This window comes from Parasteatoda tepidariorum, chromosome 11 (genome assembly GCF_982258835.1).
Source record: "Parasteatoda tepidariorum strain Cologne lab strain chromosome 11, Ptep-v5.0, whole genome shotgun sequence".
NCBI lineage: Eukaryota > Metazoa > Arthropoda > Arachnida > Araneae > Theridiidae > Parasteatoda > Parasteatoda tepidariorum.
Window position 1 is genome coordinate 78596681 of NC_141765.1, and position 18901 is coordinate 78615581.

General features: G+C 27.7%; 1 protein-coding gene across 2 annotated transcripts in view; it reads left to right on the forward strand.

The window, feature by feature from the left end:
- Positions 1-425: 425 nt before the first annotated feature.
- Positions 426-18901, forward strand: part of LOC107451510 (Golgi-pH regulating cation channel) — an 83027-nt gene continuing 64551 nt past the window's right edge. The window contains exons 1-3 of one of the 2 annotated variants that reach the window (XM_087154926.1): positions 426-704; positions 9335-9398; positions 17301-17395. In XM_087154926.1, coding sequence (XP_087011052.1) covers positions 573-704; positions 9335-9398; positions 17301-17395 — 291 coding nt within the window. In that variant the 5' untranslated portion in view covers positions 426-572. The remainder of the gene's footprint in view (positions 705-9334; positions 9399-17300; positions 17396-18901) is intronic. The other variant, XM_087154927.1, reaches the window with a different exon arrangement.

The following is an 18901-nucleotide window of genomic DNA, read 5'->3' on the forward strand; positions in this document are numbered from 1 at the left end:
GTAATTTAACTAAATGAAATTTCATTACCAAACTGCCTCACCATTTTTGACAGATCAAACAAAGGATTTCTAAGAAAGCAGAGAAAAACTTTGATAAATGAAAAAAAAAAAATTCTGACTACGATTTTCTTAAAATACATAAATTTTACACGTAAAGAGAAACGAACTAAGTAATTTAAATTCTAAAGGGTTGCATTTACAGAAATTTAATAAAATTCATTAATCTTTTTTAAATTTCATCTAATTCCTTTATATACTACAATAATACATACACTAATGTTATAAATCTTTAAATAATAAAAATTACCTGTAATTTAAACTTTCATGATGACAAAATAGGAAATCCCGCGCATGGCATATCGCGAGTTTAGATGTCAGATCTCGGCTGCCAAAACAGTTCTTTTGTGAACTGAGGAAATCGCTCGGCCAGAACTACATAGAAATAGACAGTCAAAAGCTTCGAAATGAATCAATCAATATATCAATCCTTTAAAAAACTTTGTTTATATTGGTAGTGACTAAATAATTGTCTTTTAGCAGTATTAAGTGGAGTGTTTGCTTCAACAGTTAAGATGAGCATGTGGAAAGTTAAGCTGAAATATGAATTTAATATGACACCTCTTATTGTTGTCATTAATATGTGTTTTAATAACGCTGTTTACGGATTTCCAGATCCCGGACAGTGGTCAGCTAGCTACTCAAAAGTAAGGTTATTCACTTCATAAATTCTCCTCTAAAATTAGAAATTTCAATTCTCATTTAGGCTGAGATTGCTCCCAGAAAAAAAAACCTATTTATTCTAGGATACTGGAAAAAGTGCTGTGGAAAAAAAGAACGGTAGAAACTAAATAAAACCAATACAATTATTTAGCCATAAGTTTTTCTTTTTTAAATTTCATAACCGTCTTTAAACAGTCGACCCAATTTTGGGTTTACGACTACCAGTGTTCAACTCTGTAGCCTTGTAATTTTGAACCCGATCTAGTAGACAAGGGAAATCCTGGATCAAGCATTGGAACAAACTAGCTTTCTTGTTGGACTTTTAAATGGAAATACCCTCATTTGATCTGAAATTCTGAAAATGTTGCCTGTTGTAATAAGATTTTATTAAAAATATCGGGATTTTAAAAACGATGTTGAAATAAATGAAAATATGATAAGTAATTGTAATAAATGCCGAAAGAGTGATAAAAATCAATGTGAATTTCCAAGTGTTCTCCTTAAGCGTTTTTAGAAGGACGGTCCGCCTTATGTGCATTTTGTTCTTTATAAGTGTATAAGTGTCTTTATGTAAAAATAAGCCACCTTTCCTTAAAAACAGTGCCTTTTTGCTCATATAACATTTTAAAAAATAAATAATTCACTGTTTAAATAATTACTCAGTGGTAGAATTACCTATGTTTATAGGTTTAATTCTTATTACTATTACAAATATTTTCTTTGTTAGGATTATTCTCAACTGGTTAAATTTTTATAAGTTTCTTTTTTTATTTCCAGGGTGGGGCATGAATTAATGAATATATTAATGCATATATTAATGAATTTTTTTACTGATTTTAAATTTTCAAATTACTTTTTAATTAAATACCTTTTTTAAAAAATGTACCTTTAAATGCTCATTTTTTCATAATTTTCAGTTTATTTATTTATTTATTTTTTTGAAAAAATTTTATACTCATATTGTGTTTTAGCATGCCTTTATTTTTTTATAAACTTGAGAAATTTTTCTCTAGTTTTGATAATGTATGAGAATTACTTTTTGAAATATATGCGTAAAATAGTTTAAGAGGGTACTTTAAAAACTGTTGAAGATCAAGTTCAGTTCTTGCATAATATTATACATTTAGCAGGGTTCATTCTAAGCGGGGTTTACGGAGCGGCCCGCCCCGTATGCCCTTTTGATATAAAATATCCGCCCTATTGCCCTTTACTCCTTTTATCCTGCCCTGATATAATTAAATGCGCCCTGTTGTGTCCCCTCCAAAAAGATACCACTTTCCCGTAAGAAAGGATTTCTTTGTCCTGTCTCTCCCCCCCCCCCCCGAGCTTAGTAATACTTTTCTTGAAATCAACTTGTCTTCCCTCTAGCTCAAAAGCTATGGGTAAATGAGATTCCGAAAAGCTCCCCCCCCCTCTTTACTATTTCCTCTTGAAGTTAGTAGTTTAAATAAGAGATCTTCCAAGAAGTTCCTCGGGGAATGCAACCCCTCCTGCAGCTGTGTGGGTTCCTATTTTCTTTTTTTAGAAAAATTTATTTTTCTTAGAAATGGACGTATTGCTTATTTTAAGAAACCATACTGCTATGATGACGGTCAGTAGGCCTGGCAAGAGTTTTCCTGGAAAGAATTTTTTAAGGGAAGAAATCTTGTTCACAAGGCCTGTAGACAATTTTAGGGGTCGGACTAGGTCATATAGATAAAAGATACATTCTCATGTAGCTTCTGGACCCCTCTGTCCAGCTTTATTCTTTTGAAGGAAGAAAGAAATTTTTACTTTTGATTTCAAAAGTGAAGGGACTTAGACAATTAACTACGAAATAAAAAAGCTTTTTTATCAAAAAAAAAAGAAAAAAAATTCTAATTTTAAAATAAACTTTTTTTTACAATGACGCAATACAATTCTTACAATAATAAGTTTCAAGTTATGTTACATTACAAGTTATTTTAAGATATTAGCAAACGATAATTTTTATTCCGTTTTTTTTAAAATTTATTTTACTTTCCTTTATTTAAAAGTATTAAATTTATTTATAGCTGTATTCTTGTACCTCAAAAATATTAAAAAAGGAAATTTATTTGAAGATACAACATGTGTTATGCGCAAATTTTTTTTCTTTTTCTTTTTCTGAATGATCACAATGCAGCTTTAATTTTGCCGCCCATTTTAAATAGAACTAAATAAATTGATAAATTAAGAAATGGTTTTCTTTCTTTAATAGTAACTCGTTTGTTTGACGATATTTTTCAAATGAGGTGTTTGATTCGACACTATCACAATTACCAAGCCCATCGATAACTCTATGTTGTATTTTCCATAATATGACATTTCTATACTGTTACTTAAATTATTTTTTTCTCGTTATTACAGAAATTTGGTCTTTATTTTTGCGCTTATTGCAATTTCGGCTATGATCTATATCACATACCATGATTTGACAATGCATTGTAATATTAGATAGATTAATTTAAATACCAAACTTTTTTCATTTAATATTTTTCAGCTTTTTATTTATTTATTAATTTATTCTTAATATCAATGTTATCGCTTTACTAACTCTGCGTTTGTAAGATCGTGCGTCGTAAATATTGTAAATTGAATTTATTTTAATATAATGAGCAAATTTTTATTTTGATTCTTCTTAAAACTTAAAATGTTAATTTAAATACAATAAAAAGTGCTGCGGTCGCAAATGAATCTTTTTTAACACTAGAAAGACGGAAAATTAGTATATACCTACATTGCCGAAAAGCAGTCAAAATGACAGGATTGTGAATGCGTAAATAAATTTGTTTAAAATTAATTTTTAACATTTTTTATATTATTTACAGTTATTTAGCAAGTTATTAGTAAATATTAACAATAAAAAAAATTATATGTTGTACAAAAAGTCATAAAATTCTAAGAAATTGTGTCATTATAGACATCATTGTTTTTCTAATTGAAATTAAAAGCAGTCAAAATGACTTCCTTAGGCAATCTAGTGTTAATAACTTATTTATTTACTTTATAATAATTTGTAATTGCTTTAATTGTTTTATTTTATTTCTCTTAATCACAGGGTCCGTACGCGCCAGACTTAATAAGTCATGGAATTGTCATAGAAAAACGTAATTTTACTTGTAACGTACTTGTACGTTTTTGATAACGTAATTTGCGACATTTTCCCTTTCGAAATTGAAATTTAAGAAGGAAAAAAAAAAGCTTTTTTCCACACCGATCTTTATTAGGTGCATCCATACCCAGATAAAAAAAAATCTGAATTGGCAAAATCAGTGGTAAGTCTCCACTCAGGGGGCGTCGCCTTTAGGCAGGGCATAATTAGTACAGTGACAGTGATTTATAATAGAGAATCACTTAGGCTGTTCCATGGTCATTCAATGGTTAAGAAAATTGAACAGTGCGAGCGTTAGTTTCTTACACTTCAGATAAGTTATATACATTTCTTTTTTTTTTTTAATATATAGTATTACTTTTTGTGCTGATTTAGTATTTATCATGAAAGCAATTTTCTTTTTTTTAGTTATTTATTATTAATTTCGTTTCTTTAACATCTTAATTTATACTTCTTTTTTTATCTATTTATCCATCTTATTTATAATAATTTTTTTTTGTAAGAGAAAATCTTGACTAAGTGCATTTTTATAATTTTTTTTTTCGGGTTTTTTTTCCTTCTCTTCTTGCAAAAGTTCATGAATTGATGAAGTACGATTTTACTTCGCTTCAATGCAGATTATTGCGTAGTATTTTTATTAAATTTTTTTAGAATGACTTAGTTTTTGAGAAGTTTTTTTTATTTATTAGTTTGTTTATTTTTTATTAATAATTTCTCCGTTTATTTTTCGTTGTCTTGCAGCTTTGTTTCATATTTTAGGATAATTTATTTTATTTTTTAGCAGACAAAAATATGCGATTCTATCCTTTATTTTTTTTTGCTTGTACTTTGATTTGTTAGTTTCTTTTTAGGGTGATTTGATATTAAAAATATGCCTTTTTTTTTTTTTTTTTTCTTTTTTGCATAATTTATTTTTATTGTAACACTTTATTGCAATCTTATTTTCCTATAATTAACATTTTAATTGATGCTCATGTATTGGATATTTTAACTGTTTATTGCGTTTTTGTGTTAAAAAACAACGGTAGCGTTTCTAGCTTTAGGTAGTGCTTTTGTGTTCAAAAATGTTCTTACATTAATTTGGATTTAATTTTGATTTCACACAGATTTATTTGTATAAATTTTTTAAACAACTTCGTAACTATAAAAAAGTTTATTTTCTATTATTTTTTTATTGTTGCTCTGTAAATTCCTTTAGTCTTATTTACTCTTTCCTTGCAATTAATTATCATAGGGGTGCATAACCTGCGGCCCGCCTATTACTGAAGTGCGGCCCGCGAGAGCTACTGATCACAATAAAAAATTTTAATCGCACTTTTGAGTCATCGCGTTTTGACACGTTCAATTTTAATAGATTCAATAGTAAACGTATGTTTAACGCGCTTTCTTTAATTCGAATTCATCGTAAATATAAATTATTTTGTTAAACACTTATTTCCACTTTGTAACGTGATTTCGAAAATCCTGAATTTTTTATTAATTTCAATAAACACTTTTTGGTGCAATTTATTTGTGACAATTTAATCTTAAATCTTATTTTTTTTCTTCTTTTTTTTTGCTTTTCTTTCTTATTTTAAGCTATTTTTTTCGGTAGTTATTGCTATGCATTCCCACGTACTATAAAAAATTCCTATAATTTCATTACGACATGCGAATTTTAAATCTCACATTCGACAAACTTTATTCTTGCTGAGTTAAGCATAAATTTAAGTAATTATTATTACTTTTTTTTTTTTGAATTGCCATACTTTTCCACGTGATTTTGTAACTACGATGTTATTACAACACGCAAAAAGGAATTTTTTTCTTCATTTTTTTTTTAAAGAAAAGTTTATTAATAACGTTCATTGAAAAAAATGCTGTGTCATAATAAAAATGCCTATAAAAAGAAAAGTTAATGAAAAAGAAAAACAGAAAAAACAAATTGTTCTTGGTTCCTAAAACAAACTTTTAACACTGAAAATCAGTTTTCTATATTTCCAGTTATTTATATAACAGTACAGGGAAAGAGTGATAATAAATTAATAGTATGAGACGTTCTGTTAAAATGCTGCGTTATAATAAAAGCAGCAGAAAAAGTAAAAAAAAAAAGAACTAAGTCAACAGAAATGCTCTGAAGCAGAATAGAAAAAAGCAAAAATGAAAAAAAAAAAAATCGTTCTCAATTCTCAGAATTAGAAGTATCGAAAAAATAACGAAATAGATTTGTCTGATTAAAAAAAAATTTTTTTTTTTTTAAAAAAAGCAGTAATTCAAAAACTTGTGGTTCAGAATAAAGTAATCTAGTTTTCCAACTTTCTTTTTTCCCTTAGTCTTCTAGAAGATAAATTTGCAAGCCATGTGCAGAAACATGGATTTTAAAATTTTTGAAATTTATGTTAAAACTATTTCTTATAATAAACAATACTATAATATAGTCAAAATACAATTTTATATTTTTTATCATATCTATACAAATTCAAAAGAAGAAAAAAAAAAAACTCAGAAAAATATATTTTTAAAGAAATATTCTGAGGTATATTTGACTGCTCATTTAACCAACTGAATTTTTGACTAAAGTGCCAAATGCTCATTAAATCCTTAATTTAAATGCAATATGATAGCAACCTGAGAAATTCATAAGTGGTGGAAAACGTGAATTTTTAAACTGCTCACTGTTTGTTGCTTAAGTAATCATTTTCGATAAAAAAAAAAAAGATAACGTTTACTATATAAAAAAATCTAAGAATTAATAAAATGAAATAATAAAGTACATTACCAAATAAGTATTGAATTTTATTTTGAACTATAAGTTTTGTTTTTATTTTAGGTTTTTGTTGAAAACTTATAAGTTTTCTTCAATTAAAATATTTAATTTGAATTTATATTACTTAATTCAACACAAATTTTTTTCTTACTTTCATTCTGCGAGCATTGAAGTTTTTTTTTTATTAGAATTTATCTTTAAAATGAATTTTTGTATTGCATGATTTGATAAAAATGGCATTTTTTCTTTTTTTAAAAGTATTAGTTTTTTTTATTTTCAAATGAATTCTAATAATTGAACGACTTTAATTTTCAACAAATATATTATTAGGTTTATTGATAAAAAAAAACTAGAACACTAATGTTAAAAGAAATATTACTACATTTGCCATTAACGTGTAAATTTGATATTATTGCTGCGACTGAATTCAAGTATAAAACTTCCAGTATTTTTTATTTAAAATGACTGGAAGTATGAATTTTATTTTGCAATTTTTTTTGTTAATATTGTTTTTTATGTATATACTTCAGAACTTCGTTTTCAACAGTTAAGCTTAAAAACGCAGTTTATTTTATTTTTTTATAAGGGAGAGCCAGATACATAATAGAATGATTTTCAAGATTAATATTCATATTTTATCTGAAAATAGTTATTCTAATCATCAACTCGAGAAAGAAAAACATATCTGAAAAATTTCAGTTGTTTCCCCAGGTCTTTCAAAGGTATATGTAAAATTTTAAATATATTTTTAGTGAACTAAGAAATATTGAGATAAAGGAAAAAAATCTCGTTTGAATTTTTTTTTAAATTTTTCAATTCAAACTGTAGCCTTTTTTCCTTGGAAAATTGTAGTTATACATTTGATAATTATAATTGTGATAAAAGTAAACTTATATATAATTATTCATTTTAACTATGCAAAGAAGGGTAAGATATTTGCCCTTTTTATAAAATACAATGTCCTTTTTTAAACTTGCTGCCCTTTTTTTTAAAAGTATAGTGCCCTTTTCAATTTTTAGCACCCTGCCCTTTTTTTAGTCTAGAATGAACCCTGCATTTAGATAAATTTTTACAGTGCTTAGTGAGTGAGTGCCCTTTTCTGTGAGGAAGAGCTTTAATATACATATTTTAAAGAATAACTTAAGGTATAACTGTTATTACGGAAAGTGGTTTTTTTCCCTCGGAATTTAAGTATGTGGAAGAATGAACTAATTTTGATTTTTTTTTCTTTTTAATTTCAATTTTTTATAATAGCTTGAAAGAAAAAAAAATTTAAGGATTTAATTATTTATATTATTTAAGTTATTACACATTGCATAAGTAATTATCGTGAAGAAAAAACATCCATTTAAGTACCTATTGTTTAGAAGGAAATTGGCCTGATTGATTTACAATTCTTTCATAGGTTTCTTCCAAATTATACTTGAAACAACATTAGTTTCATCAAGACAAAAATTAAAACATATTAATCAGAAATTAATAATGTCCTCTTACTGTATTTAGTATTTAGTGAGTAGTATTTGTATATTTATTTATTTTTTCGTAATTTTTAAATACAAAGTTCAAGCGTCATTTAGCTTTGAAGTATTTTTCGTTTCTTTTTACTCTCATTTTTATGGGCCTCATGCAAGAGCCCAAAGCTGTTAATGCTGTCATTTGCTTTTTCATTAGGCTGAGATGTTATTTAAGTTGTCCCCTTAGTTATTTTAGGACACATTTTTTAATTAGAGCCGGACTATTTATCCTGAAATGTTGTTCAAGATGACTAAATAAAAGCACATGTTAGTACAATACAAATATTTAAATTAAGAGGGCTCCCCTCTGGCAGAATTTTTTTGAGCTATCTGCAACAAAACTCTCTAGCACTAATATCTTTCTGCAAGATGTTTTTAATAATAAAAAACATATATGTTACTAATTCAAACTGGCAAAAGAGGTGTGCTTACAGTAAAAAAAAAGAACCATATAATTTTTTTTTAATTGAACATGTAGTAATTTTTTAATCTAATATTATGGATGATATTTTTGCATTTTGCTAGGGGGAGGGAGGGGTACATAAATTATTTCCTTCTTCACATTTTGAAAATAATCATCACAATAAAAAAAGATATTTAAAAGTCATGAGATCCGTTGTAGTAATTTCCGAAAAAAAGATCAGCAACAAAATTACACGTATCGGACTCCTCAAATGCGTGTTTCGTTTCGAGATTAGGTTGTTGTAATAAGTAATAAATAATATTGTATAAAAATATCAGATTTAGAAACTCTGGAGAAATCAATACCAATGACTGCCAAAATTTCAATCCAATTATTGCCTTAAAAAGTAAATACTCAAGTGCACAATTCTTATTTTCCATATTGTTTTAAATATATTGGAATATTTAAAAACCACATGAAAATTAATATCAACAACTACCGAAAATACTACAATCAAAACATTACATCGATTATCGATACTATTGGCATAAATTGAGCATGTCCAAAAGAAGAGTGATACTGTATCATTAAAAATTCGTTTGATTCAAATTATTATAAAGAACGAAAATTAAAAACCTAATCTGAAATCCAAGATGGCAGGGCCTCTTAGAAATAAGGTATTCTAAATATCAAATTTCCTAATTACTGTAAATATATACACAATTTAAATTTTGAAAATTGGAGTAAACTTTCGAATATTTTATGGGAAGGAAATAGATATTTATAAGATTAAAATAAAACTTTTTATTGTAACATATTTAAAATTATATATATTATAGGTGCAAGCTGCCATCTTTGGAACTCATAAGCCACTTTATGCTGGTTCAAATATTCATGTGTCTGGTATGTAACAATTTGGATAAAGTAATTTTTTCATTTTTTTCTCTTTTTAAGAGTTTTTGATGTAAAAGGGAAAGCCAGTTAAATACATGATCTTTGAGGTCTATAATAGAATGAAATTTTTTTAGAATTCATTACACTTTTATTTACTTTAGCATATTTTTTTTTTAAATAAAAGTATTACATGTAATTTGGTTGCATTTTCAGTTTCCAAACAAAACAGATAAATAGCTGCTGTAAATATTTTTCCCTTTTAGCTTTTATTTTAAAAGTCTAAAAAATGCACACCAAACTTATTTTTTTCTTAACTTTATAAATTATTTGATGGATAATGAATCTCAAATTTTATTTATATTTGACCATAATTTAATATAACATATTGATGAATTATAGTCATTTTATTATTAATTAAAATTTTTATTATGAAATGAATTGAAAATGAGCAAAACAAACTGTTAATTTATTTGTTTAAGAAAACAGCTACACAGACCCTCTGGCAGAATTTTTTCTAGCTTTCTGCAACAAACCTTACTAGCATTAAATTCTTCCTACAAGGTGTTTTCTATAGTTATGGATAAATATTTTTATTATGTAACTTATATATATATATATATATATATATATATATATATATATATATATATATATATATATATATATATATATATATATATATATTTATATTTATTATGTAATCAATTTATAATAACAGAGCACTTTGTGTTTATAAAAAAGGCTCTCATGTATATCTGATAGAAGAAAATCTCTAGCAAGGCAGCAGACGCTATAGATTATTACAGTATCTTCATATTTTTCAGCTATATTTTACATTTAAAAAAAAACAATCAAACAAATCAGGAGAAATCGCTGAGACTGCTGTTAAAAACATCTTTAAACTTATATCGAATGAAAATTAAAAAGCTGAATTAAGATTAAACTGCATCAGAAAGAATGAGAGAATATAGAAATGGAATGTAAGATTGCAAAGAATAAAAAGTAATGATTTTTTCTGTTACTTGATTACAGAAAAAAGCACAGATTTAACTGCATTGGTATTTATTCAATATCTTTTTTAGTACAGTAGGGAACCGATTATCCGGAATGATCGGGACCATCGCTATTCCGGATAACTGATTTTTCCGGTTTTCTGAATCGCTACAAAAAGCCGTTTGTTTATTGTTAAACCCAACAAAAAAAAATGTTTTTTTGGAAATAATCTTAAAAAGAAGAAAAAACAATGAAGGAATACACTAATGATTATTTCCAAAATGACGGTAAGGTAAACATCTTTCAAAAAAGAAAAAAAAATCCTAAAATCTTATGAGGAAAAAAAATATTTTTTTTTAAAATGGAGGGAAAATTTATCGAATTTCGTTCCGGTTTTTTGGTTTTCCGGTTTTCTGATTTCCGGATAACGGGTTCTGTACTGTATCATTGAATAAAATTCAATTAAAATTTTTGACAACATAAAGTCTTTATGCCTAATTTTTAAAGATTTAATGTTTGCAAAATTTGCTATGTTTTGTATGTTAGATTAAACTGAAATTTTCCAAATATAATCTTTGTCTGATTGGTTGCAGTCACAGACAAATTCGAATTTATGCATATAGTGCTGCAGATTCAATTTATAAATTCTGTTACTGGGCATGCATGGAATAAAACTATCTAAAATTTTTTAAGTGTATAACTTAGGTCTAAATTTTTATGGAAAGTAATCTTTTTAACTGAAAAATGAGTAAAATAACTTATCTTTTATAAATCAATAATATCAAAAACTAAAATAAATAAATTTACACCTGTGTAAATAGAAATACAAGTTTTTACACAAAGGGTAGCCTACTACCTATATATAGATAGAAATTTAAAAATATTTAAGAGAGGGAAAAAGAATTAAATTTGTATAACGTTTGTTCTCAATATTAATAGATGTGAAACATCTTCGATTTCTTCTACCTTGCAATCTTTTTCGCTTCTGCTGTTGTCAACAAATTAAAAAGTTGAATTCCAAGCATAACAGAGGGGAAATCACACAAGTATTTTATTCTAAAACATATATTAAATATTTTTGAAAACAAAAATTCTACTAGAATATGCTACTTTAGAGGGCAGTGTTTAATTAATTGGCATAAAATAATAAAAGAGCCTCATAATTAAATTACAAGTTAATTAAAAGTACTTGTAACAGAGGGGACAAATAAAATCCCACATTTTTCACATGGACTGTTATTTATTCTAAATTCTGTGATTTGGACCATCCTAAACATTATCTGTAATTTTTTTTCAAATTATCACATCTCAAGGTAAAATAAATTATTATAGGACTTAAAATTCCAACCCCCCCTTTTTTAAGTCCAAATAATGCATCGTAACAGAGAGGACGTCTTACAAATTTGACAGAAAGTTAAAGGGAAATATCACTGTTAAAAGTGACACCACAGTTATACGGCCCTACTACGGCACGTGCGCGGCTGTAGTGCCGCGTTGCGGTTGCCCAAAATGTCGGACTCTACACTGCCCTGCTACGACTCGCCAGTGCCTTTACTCCTCAGTTGGGCTTCCGCTCTAATCGGCGTTGCGGTGGCCCAAAATGTTGGACTCTACACTGCCTTGCTTCGACACGGCAGTGCCTTTACTCCTCAGTTGGGCTTCCGCTCTAATCAGTGGCCAAAGATGGCGGACACTCCATGGCCCTACTGCAGCACAGTTAAGTTGGAGTTAGCACTGCTATAATTGAAAACCGTGCTACATCTTTGTAGTTATATTTAAAAGTTTTTAAATTTTACCAGACCCTGTTTAAAAAAAAAGAAAACAAGTGCATTGTTTGTTTCTTTCTCAATTTCAGTTATTTGGGCAGCAAAATTAACTACCCAATTTTTTCCTAGAACTTTTTACACTTGCAAAATTATCTATAGCAACATCAAAGGAATCCCAGTGTTTTAAATGGTGACTGGTGTACATTAAATATGTCAGGTCCCAAAGTCCTTCAAGTTCCCAAAACAAATCAATACTTCTGAGGGTACTGATCTCGGAGTTCCCTTGTCTTTTTGATTGGGTTCAAAATTATAAGGCTACAGAGTTGAACATTGGTAGCCGTAAACTTAAATTTGGGTCGGCTGTTCAACGACGGTTATGAAATAAAAAGTCAATTGAGCGATTGTTGCAAGTCGCTATATTTAGCAATTCTATGTAATTATTAGGCAAACAACTGTGATTTTAATAGAAAATTCACATTTTCGTCAATAGCACATACACATTTTATATGGTGCTTTACCTTTGCATAATATATGGATAGGTCGTAATACAGCTAAACATAGATTTGCCAATTTTTATGTTTGGATGCATCTACTTTGATACTTGATATGCTTCCCCAAGGTGCACATTTAGCATTGTGGACTTTCTGTCCATTTTCTTTGACAATCATGCACTCACTCAGTTCTACCAGAAGTCTGGTAAAAAAGTTTATCAGATGAGTAGAAATTTATTACAAGTTTTTTTTGCTTCATCAGAAACTTTGTTCTTAGGCTATTTCTTTTGTTTTGGTAGCAAGGTTACAGAGTATGTATAAAACAGTAGATGTTTTCTTGGAGATGCAGGTAATGCATGGTTTGCTTTTTTTATAGCTTTCCCTAATGCCTAAGGAATATTCAGGGATGAGATTCTTCCGCGGATTTCCGCTTTTTTTCAGATTTTTCCATTTCCCCCGCTAATTTCCGCTGAAATTGTTTTTTGCTCAAGTTAAAATATTTTATGAGGAATTTAATTTTCCGCGGAGCAAAATTATTGAAGTCCTTATTCCTCCCTCTGAAGTTTCTCTAAAAATCATTTCCTTGGGATAAAACTGGTTGACCTTTATACAGGGATGAGATTTTTCTCTCGAATGATGAGGCTGAATGAGGGATGAGAGGTCTCTCGAATTTCAGCCTTTTTAACAAAAACTCCGATTCTCTAAAAGTTTAGTTTTTTTTATAAATATCCCGCTTTCTTTTTTATTTTTAAATTCAGTCGTTGAAGTAAAATAATTATATTTATTTACGATTTTCAAAGATAAACAGAAAATTCAATCTACGCCCTAGCTGCTAACCCTTCCGCATTTTTACTTATATTGGCTATTTTCTCCGATTTCACACACAGAAAATAAGATTTTCCGTATTTTTTATCCGTCGGCTGGATATCTCGTATTTTCGTAATTCTGACGTCGCTGCTTCTTGTATTCTGGCGTGAAAAAAAAAGAGAGAGAGAGAATAAAAATAGAGGTATATTTGCTGTGAAAATATTTATTTGCTCATTCAATTAATCTTGCAAATTTTTATTTATTATGTCTAAACAAAAACAATACAAACAAGCCTTTTAGAAATCCCAAGTCCAGACTCTGCAAATATCTTGATTTCTGTCCACGCGATTTTAATATCAATCATCGATTTTCGTATTTACCTGATTTAAAAGTTGCGCATTGCGATTCTTATTTACGAGATTTAAAAATCCAATATCATGTTTCGTATTTATGCATTTTTAAAATCGCGATTTCATTATCAAACCTCGATTTTCGTATTTACCTGATTTAAAAGTTGGACGTTGCGATTCTTATTCAGGCGATTTAAATATTGTACATTGCGATTCTTAGTTACGAGATTTAAAAAATCAATATCGCGATTTGTATTTACGAGCTTTTAAAACCCCACGTAGCAATTCATATTCACGCGAGCTTAAAATCCAATGTCGTGATTCGTTTTTGCGGATGTAATATCGCACGATTTAAAAATTATGCATCGTGATCTAAAAATTAAAATATCATGATTTGTATTTTCGCATTTTTTAAATTCGATGTAGAGTTTCATATTTACGTGATTTAAAAGCCTCATATCGGGATTTATAATCACATGGTTTACAAGTTTAAAAATCGCACTTTTTTTGTCAAATTTTTGTTTATATATATATATATATATATATATATATATATATATATATATATATATATATATATATATATATATATATATATATATATATAATTTTTTTTTTCTTGGATTTCCTCCTTTTTACTTTCTGACTACTCTCATCCCTGAATATTATAAAGAGAATATCCTTCCTGAATGTCTACTGCTTGTACCAGTGCTTTTTTATTTTTCCTTTGTCTTCTTTTTTTTCAATTTATCTATTTCTCTGTTAATTTTATTTTTTTCAAAATACTTCTGTTATCATAAATTTTTGTTTTATATTCTTTATCTTTCTTCTTACAAATATCTTTTTTTCGGAACATTCTATTTCTATATTCTTTCATTCTTTCTGCTACAGTTTTTCCCATATTGATTACTCACTTGAAAAACTTTTAACTATAAACTAAACACACTATTAAATAAAAATGGCACAGTTTTGTGTAAAAAGTGTGCTCTAATAGTGGAGGAACTGGTTTAAACTAGTTGAATCAAGATGCATTAGCAGCTGTTTACATTCCTATAGTTTCTTTTTAATGGTCAACCTATCAATTTTGTGTAACTGAGGGGACATTTAGTTTTGTCCTCTTTGTTACATCCCCTCTGTTATATGAGAAACTTTAAAATTTTAAATTTTTTTTCAAAAATATAACATAACATTATTGTTCTAATAGACTTGAATGTAAGAATCAAATATTAAGTTAAAAAGTTTTTTTGTGTAATGAATAAAATAAACTAAAAAGAACTATTGTAGCAGAGAGGCAGTATATATTTGAGATAATTTTTGACTTAAAAATAAGAAAACAAATTTTTTTTTAATGGTAATCTCTGCATAATGAGACTCAGGAATAATTTATTTTACAATATAAATCAAACTATATGTAAAATCGTAATATTTTTAATAACTTATTCTTCTTTAAAATAGACAGTTTTTTTGGTAGAATAAGTCAAAATCATGAATGCTCTCTATTTATGATAAATTTTACTATAATCATGCATAACTCCAAAAAGTAACTTTTGAATTTATAAATTACAACAAATTTCCTAAAATGATACCAAATACAAGGATATTGCTTAAACTTTAAAAATTCACTACTGGTTTCAGTTGGCATGGAATTCAACAAAACATTTAAAAATCTTTTATACACACATACAATTTTAAGAAATTATAATTTTTTTAATTGAAAATTTTGCAGTATAATTATGATCATAATAAATAATTGATATTTTAGTATTATGATAAATTTTTTTAATTTCAACTACATATCTCTAATTACAGTACAGAACCCGTTATCCGGAAATCAGATAACTGGAAAACCAGAAAACCGGAACGAAATTCGATAAATTTTTCCGCTATTTTTAATTATTTTTTTTTAATCCTCATAAGATTTTAGGATTTTTCTTTCTTTTTTGAAAGATCTTAACCTTACCATCATTTGGAAATAATCATTAGTGTATTACTTCATCGTTTTTTCTTCTTTTTAAGATTACTTCCAAATTTTTTTTTAGTTGGGTTTAACAATAAAAAAAACGGCTTTTTGTAGCTATTCTGAAAACCGGAAAAATCAGTTATCCGGAATAGCGATGGTCCCAATCGTTCCGGATAATCGATTCCCTACTGTATAGATAAAAATTTTAAGTACCACTGCTGCACAAAAAATAAGACTTAAAATGTACAAAGAGAATGACAGGATGAAAAAATTTAACATCCCACAATTAGTTTGAGAATTATTAATTTTTAAACTTGCAGGGAAAAAAATATCATGTTTGGTTGGTTGGTAGCTTGTTTAAATGTAATGAAGTTAAAATTTGACGCATTAAAAAAGTAATTTTTATTTGTGATTTTAATGTGAATTTTGTCTCGAAATTCCAATTTGCTCTCCAGTTATTACAAATTTAAGTGCTTTTTCAGAAATTTTTTTTTTGTTTTTTTGCTTTGAATATTGAATATTTATCCATTGTTGACTATTTATCCGTTTATCTATCAATTTTAATAAATCTGTATTGTTTTAGTTGAACTATGTAAATACAGTCAACCCCGCTTAAAGGAATACCATCGGTTCCAGCCAAATCTATGCTATTAAGCGGGTAATTCAATTAAAAGGGGAGTGCTATATTCAATCTTAAATTCTGAATTTTTGTGAAATTTTGCTTTTTAATGGTATTTAATGCGTAGTATAGCGTTTTGATCAAATAAACTCAGTTTTATGATCAATAAATAATTATAATTAAAACTTTCTACCTTAGTATCATAAAAAAATATCATTTAAAGTTACATAAAAATTAATCAATGTTAGTGAATCATGTTGGAACTAAAATATTATTTGATCCTATCCGAAAAAGTCTTGACCTAAAAACAAATCACTCTATCCCTTTTTCACATACTAAATGATGTGCGAGTGAAGTAAGTCAAACAGGGGTAAAACACCCTTTGTTTACTCCAATGTATAACTGGCAGCAAGACTTGATTAATTTTTCAACTTCATCCCAAACACCTACTAATGAATGAGAAGTCCCTATTGAAATTACCATCTTGTATCTTTATCTTAAAAAGGAAAATTGTATTTTAGCTGGTGAAACATTTCTCAAAAATAAATATTTTTTTTTTTCATTTCAGTACCACTTCTTCATGCAATTAAGCGGGGGCAAAAAACAACAAATAATCGTTTAAACGGGGAAATTTGACATTAGTTTAATATAAAATGATTTGGTTTCATTAAATTTTATTCGTATAAGCGGGTTATTCGATTATCCGAGGGGCGATTAAGTGGGGACGACTGTAATTCTATTTTCCAAAGAAGTTTAAATCACAGAAAAAGAAGCATTTTATTATTTTTTCTTTATTCTTTTAATGTTACAAAGTTGATATCTAAGAAAAAAAATGACATTTCTTATGTTCAATAAATCAAATTTTTTGTGACAAACACATTTTACTTTAACTCTTTATACACATTTATGTATATGTGTTTTTTAGTTAATTGTGAGTCTCAGTCATCACATCAAATTGAATTGCAATGGGTAATACGACAGACTTCATGCTATGAGGATTATTTAGCATCTGATGTTTATGTAAGTTATTCAAATTTCTAACTTGGTACTTATTCTATTATTCTTTGCCTATTTCTCTGTATTTTTATTATTTGTTTTTTTATTCAAAAAATACAATAGAACCATTTTGCAATAAAACAGCATTTATCAATATTCGGGATTGGACAATTGAAATGGAATTTTTTTAGTACAATGAAATAATTGTATGAATAAGTATAATACGCTGGCTAGACCTGTTTAATACATAAGATTTGCACCAATTAGATTTAAAAAAAATTGGTTGAGTTTGTACCTTATTTCTTTACTAATCTGACATTAAAAGTAGTGTTGCCAAGAATAACTAAAGATTTTTTTTTGTGCTGCTTCATTTATTATTTTTTCTAAAAAGTAGCTTATTACACTGTAAACTTCCACAAAAGTAACTACAGCAGTTTCGTTCTTTGTAACATATCAGTTGCGAACTCTAGGTTAGACTAAGTTAAAATGTCCAACACACATCAAAATTATGATTGCGGTAATCTGTCTAATTCGTAGTTAGTTTGGGTAGCATCATTGTAGTATTAAGCATGTTTTTGGCCGTTTCAGATGCATCTTAACCGCTTAACAGCATCTTTTTTCTGGCAAATTGTTTAAAAAAATAAGCATATTTTTAAAAAACAAATTTCTGTTAAAATTGATTATATAAACTCAAATCAAGAGTCTTATTGATTTTATGAAATAATTTTAATTTTTATTACAAAAAAAATTGCATTTTTACTTAAAGTTGGCTTTTCTACTAAGCTAGTGAAAACAAAATTCACGCCTTTTCCCACGTAAAAGAAAAGCGCCAAAACCTTTTGCAATCATACCTCTACTGGACTACCAGAGCCATCTGTTAGAAACATTGTAAACTAAACAAAGAACAAAATTTGGGCAAATCATTACAATAGAGTAAAAAAATTAGTCGCACGAGCGGCGCTCGGACAAAACAGGGAAGGCCCTTTTTCAAGTACCCGAACGGTGTTCAGTCAAAACAGGGAAGTGGTTAATTTGGATTTATGGATATTTCTTCCAGAAAAATGAATAAAATCGTTTAGGAAAAATTTATTTATTAAGTAAATATTAAATAGAATATGGCCACATTCAAAGATATAAAAATAAAGAAAGAAGTCCCTTAAGGATCAAGAAAATCATTTTCTTCACATTGAGAATTTCTGTTAAAATAGACAGTTGGGACTGAATTTAACAGTTGGGACTGAAAGGTCCAAAGGGCCCCCAGTCCAATTGTCAATAATTTTAAATTGAAAGTAAATGAATTGGTCCCAATGGACAGTTAGGAGCATGGTTGGTGATTTATGAAAGATAACATGGTTGGTGATTTATGAAAGATAACATAGCCAAAAAATAAAGCTAACCTCCCATAATTAATATTAAATTTGAAAATAATTTGGTGAAAGCGAATCACCAAAAAGACAAAGAGAATTAGTATAAACATGTAACTGCAACATTTTTGGGTAAGAAATAAAGAGTTATAAATAGTAATAGTTC